This window comes from Hippopotamus amphibius, chromosome 16, assembly GCF_030028045.1.
Source record: "Hippopotamus amphibius kiboko isolate mHipAmp2 chromosome 16, mHipAmp2.hap2, whole genome shotgun sequence".
Lineage (NCBI taxonomy): Eukaryota > Metazoa > Chordata > Mammalia > Artiodactyla > Hippopotamidae > Hippopotamus > Hippopotamus amphibius.
In genome coordinates this window covers 58,516,996-58,521,140 of record NC_080201.1, presented here as the reverse complement: position 1 = coordinate 58,521,140, position 4,145 = coordinate 58,516,996, and the positions used below count along the sequence as shown (strand labels likewise).

Sequence of the window (4,145 nt, the reverse complement as noted above, 5' to 3'; positions counted from 1 at the left end):
CAGGCGGTAGCGGCGGCAGCGGCAGCGGTGGCGACATGAGCAGCGGGGCGGCGTCCGGGACAGGGCGGGGGCGGCCCCGGGGCGGGGGGCCGGGGCCCGGGGACCCCCCACCCAGCGAGACACACAAGCTGGTGGTCGTGGGCGGCGGCGGCGTGGGCAAGAGCGCGCTGACCATCCAGTTCATCCAGGTAGTGGGCCCTCACCCGGGGGGGTGCCCCCGGGACCCAGAACTGAGCCCTTTGCGGGATCCCTGAGACTCCGGTTTCCCCTCGATCCATCACTGAAACCCTCCTATGAGGCCTTCTGATCTTAAGAAAATCCCCTCAGATGTGACCCTGAGCCCCGCAGGGCCTCCACCCCCCCACAGGAGGGACGTTCCTCCTGTACTTGTATCCTGAGACCCACCACCCCTACTCCCAGTACCCAAGACCCTGCTTCCCTGCTGACCTGACCCTGGGTGCCTCCTGGGAGCACCCTAAATCCAGAAGAGTCACCCCATTCCAGACCCTAAGCAGTCTCATGGGGTCCCGTCCCCCCTAGGTACCACTTCCCCCCACCCTAAGCCCCATCTCCCCCAAATCTCAGATCCCAGCTTCCCCTCCGAGCTACCCGGAACCTAAGTGGGAGAATGTCTGTGCCCAATGCCCTTGAGATTCCCCCAGTCTGGATGAGTAGCCCCTTCGGGGACCCCCCGCCCCTAGAAACTAGAAATAATGCCCAGGCTTTGCCCTTGAGGCCCATCTAGGACCATCCAGTCCTGAGAGAGGCACCCTGAGACCAAAGAGATTTCAAAAAGATCCTCCCTCTTGGCTGTTCCATAGAACTCTAAGACCCCCAAGTTCTGGGGATCCCCCATCCCGCCAGACCCAGACCCCCACCCTTCCCCAAGGAAAACCAACCACTCCTCCATCTTGAGTTTTCCTCCACTCCGATTCCCCAAGCCCCTCTCTGAAACTCTGGCTAGCCCCCAAATCATCTTCATGGAGTAAGCCCCCAGATTCTTGACACCCCCAGATACGCCTGCTCCTTGGGAGTTTCTCTGATATCTTAAATGTGTCTCAGAGTCTTTAAGACTCTCTAGACTCTAGAAATGCTCCGGAGCCCCCAGTTCTCACCCCTGAGCTTCTCCCTATGTACTTTGCAGACACACCTCTAATCCCCTCAGGGCCATGTCCCTACACCCTCCCTCACCAAGCATCCCCCAACAGGCAGGATGCAACCTGCAGACCCCCAGCTGCCAAGTTACCACTTCTCTCCTGAGAATCCACCCCTGCCCAGGAAACTTCCACCCCATTCGCGAGGGAAACCCTCCCACCTCAGCGAAACCCTAGAAAGGTGTCTGCTACTGAGATGCTATCACAGAGGCCCCTGGGCCCCAGGCTGCTCAAGAGACCCCAACCGGCACCTGCACGGGGAGCCTCTGTCTGTGTAGAGAAAGGCCCCAGCCCTGGGCCCCTTGCACCCACGGGCAGACCCAAAGCTGGCCCAAAGCCTGGCTGGAGGCGGGCGGGACCCAGGCAGGAAGGGAAGGGCCCGGCCTGCGGGCGGGGCAGCTTCTCCGCAGCCGGATTGGAACCGGGACCTTCCCCTGGGAGGAGACACTGGAAGCTGCCCGAGGAGGAGAAGGAGGAGGAGGAGGGAGAGAGGGAGGAGGAGAGGAGGGAGAAGGAGAAGGAGGAAGAAGAAAAAAAAAAAAAAAAAGAGGGAAAAGAAAAGGAGGAGGAGGAGGAGGGAGAGCTATAGGCAGGCAACAGGCTCCCGATAACTGAGCACCTATTATGCCCAGGTGATATGTTAAATACTGAACAGGGGTTTTCCCTGAATCCCACAAACACTGGATTAAGCCTAGTACTATTTTTATCATTTTCCAAATGAGAAAATTGAGGTTCCGAGAGGGGAAGTGATTTAGAAGGGACGCGATTCGTTCAATGCCACACAGCCGGAATGTAATCACAATGTGGGAAATGTACTTTACACCAGAGAAAGAAAGAGGACCAGGGGACAGAGAGAGGAGCCTTGGGAGGGCAACGGGAAAGGGACAGAGACCCCGAGAGGGGGACACTCAGAGGGGAAGAGAAACAGAAGGAGGGGGACCGAACGTCAGGGCTCGGAGGCAGGGTTACATCACCTCTGCTGGGACACTGCCGTAAAGATGTCCTTCCCCCCCCCCCCCACCAGTCCTACTTCGTGTCTGACTACGACCCCACTATTGAAGACTCCTACACGAAGATCTGCACGGTGGATGGCGTCCCAGCCCGACTAGACAGTGAGGGTGGCAGGGGAGATGGGGGTGGGGGGAGGGTGGCAGGGCTGAGGGCTCATGGGGGTGGCTGGCGGGAGCCTCGTCCCCACGGAGGCCCCTCTCGCCTCCCTACCACCCCCCGCAGTCCTGGACACCGCTGGCCAGGAGGAGTTCGGTGCTATGCGGGAGCAGTACATGCGCGCCGGCCACGGCTTCCTGCTGGTGTTTGCCATTAATGACCGGCAGAGGTGAGAGTGATGGAGGGCGGGGGGTGGGGGGTGGGGAGAACAGGGAGGACTCGGGGCGGGCAGCTGTCTGGACCTCTGGCTTCATCCACAGTTTCAACGAAGTGGGCAAGCTCTTCACGCAGATCCTCCGAGTCAAGGACCGAGACGACTTCCCCATCGTGTTGGTCGGGAACAAAGCAGATCTGGAGACACAGCGCCAGGTCTGGGACCCCCTCCCCACCCCACCCCACTGGACCCCATCTCAGCCTGGTGCACCTCCTGAGTCTCCTGACGTCAGTACCCTCCTCTGGCTTCCCCCGTCCGCTGTTACACACCCAAGACGTGTTGCCCCCACCTTGGACCAGTCCCCAGCGTGGCACACAGGAGTTCTCAGGAGAGGTGGCTGGATGGCAAAAAGGGCACCTCCCCCAGGGTCAACCAACCCCAACATTCTGTCCTGTCCCCTCCTCTTGTTCCTCCCTGGACCCTGGCTTCAGCCTCCTGTTTCTCCCCTCCAGGCAGCCTCCTACTCCGGCTGCCCCTCCCCTGCTCACAGCCCTCCCGTGGCCCACCGGCACCCCAGCTCCGCCACCTGGCCCTGGATGCCCTCCACGGTCTTGCCTTTCCTTTCTCTGTTCTCACCGTTTCCCTGTACACACAGACTATGTGATTTCCACACAGAACTCATCTTTTCGATGAAGCCTTTGGGGATTTCCAAAGCCTTGGAGCTTTACTTGGGCCTCTGCCAGGAACACCCTGACTTTTCTGTTTCTGACAATCCAGTTACAGGCGAAGGTCGTTGGAGACTTCCCTGACTCCTTACTTAGATGGCACCCAGCCAACCCTCTGGACATCTCTACCAGGACCTTCCTGGACCTTTTCTTGAAACTTTCCCTCTCCTCTTGAGCCCCCACAGTATGTAACCCCAGTTAGAGCACAGTGTGTCTTTCTGCCTCCCCCAGCTAGGACGAGCCGTTTTGGCCATACCACACGGGATATGGGATCTTAGTTCCCTGACCATGGAACGAACCCTGGCCCTCTGCACTGGGAGCTAGGAGTCTTAACCACTGGACCACCAGGGAAGTCTCTGGGACCAGCCTTGAATGCAGGGATCCAACTCCCCTGTGTCCCACCCCCAGGTGCCCCGATCTGAAGCCTCCGCCTTCAGCGCCTCCCACCACGTGGCCTACTTTGAGGCCTCGGCCAAAATGCGCCTCAACGTGGACGAGGCCTTCGAGCAGCTGGTGCGGGCCGTCCGGTGAGCTGCACCCCTTCCCGTCGTCCTCCTTCCCCCTCCCTGTGGCCCAAGCTCATCAGCCTCTTCCCACAGGAAGTACCAGGAACAAGAGCGCCCACCCTGCCCACCCAACGCCCCCAGGAAGAAGGATGGGGGCTGCCCCTGCATCCTCCTGTAGGGATGGGAGAGGAGCAACCGGCCGGAGCTCTCGGGACCAGCTGCCCTCGCCAAGCCACTTGCCCCACCTGGGTCTCCCAGGATGCACTACACCCCCACCCACGACTCCTGGCCTCCTCCGGGGGCCATCACCACTGTGTGCCTTCTGCCACTGCCTCCTTACCCCACCTGAGCCCCAGGGTGAGGGCTCCCAGGCATCCGGGTCACTGCTGTATATAACTCCCCTCCCCCAGAGAAATAAACATCACTGCCAACGTCAGAA

General features: G+C 60.2%; 1 protein-coding gene across 1 annotated transcript; it reads left to right on the top strand.

Annotated features, from left to right (window-relative positions):
• On the top strand, positions 1-4,145 carry RRAS (RAS related). The gene is made up of 6 exons (XM_057713361.1): positions 1-188; positions 2,179-2,266; positions 2,388-2,490; positions 2,582-2,690; positions 3,609-3,727; positions 3,800-4,145. The coding sequence occupies exons 1-6, from the start codon at positions 36-38 to the stop codon at positions 3,882-3,884; spliced, it is 657 nt and encodes a 218-aa protein (XP_057569344.1). The 5' UTR covers positions 1-35; the 3' UTR covers positions 3,885-4,145.

Coding starts and splice junctions, on each gene's coding strand:
- RRAS (XM_057713361.1), top strand. CDS start 36: ATGAGCAGCGGGGCGGCGTCCGGGACAGGGCGGGGGCGGCCCCGGGGC. Junction 189..2,178: donor TGACCATCCAGTTCATCCAG/GTAGTGGGCCCT, acceptor CCCCCCCACCAG/TCCTACTTCGTGTCTGACTA. Junction 2,691..3,608: donor ATCTGGAGACACAGCGCCAG/GTCTGGGACCCC, acceptor TCCCACCCCCAG/GTGCCCCGATCTGAAGCCTC.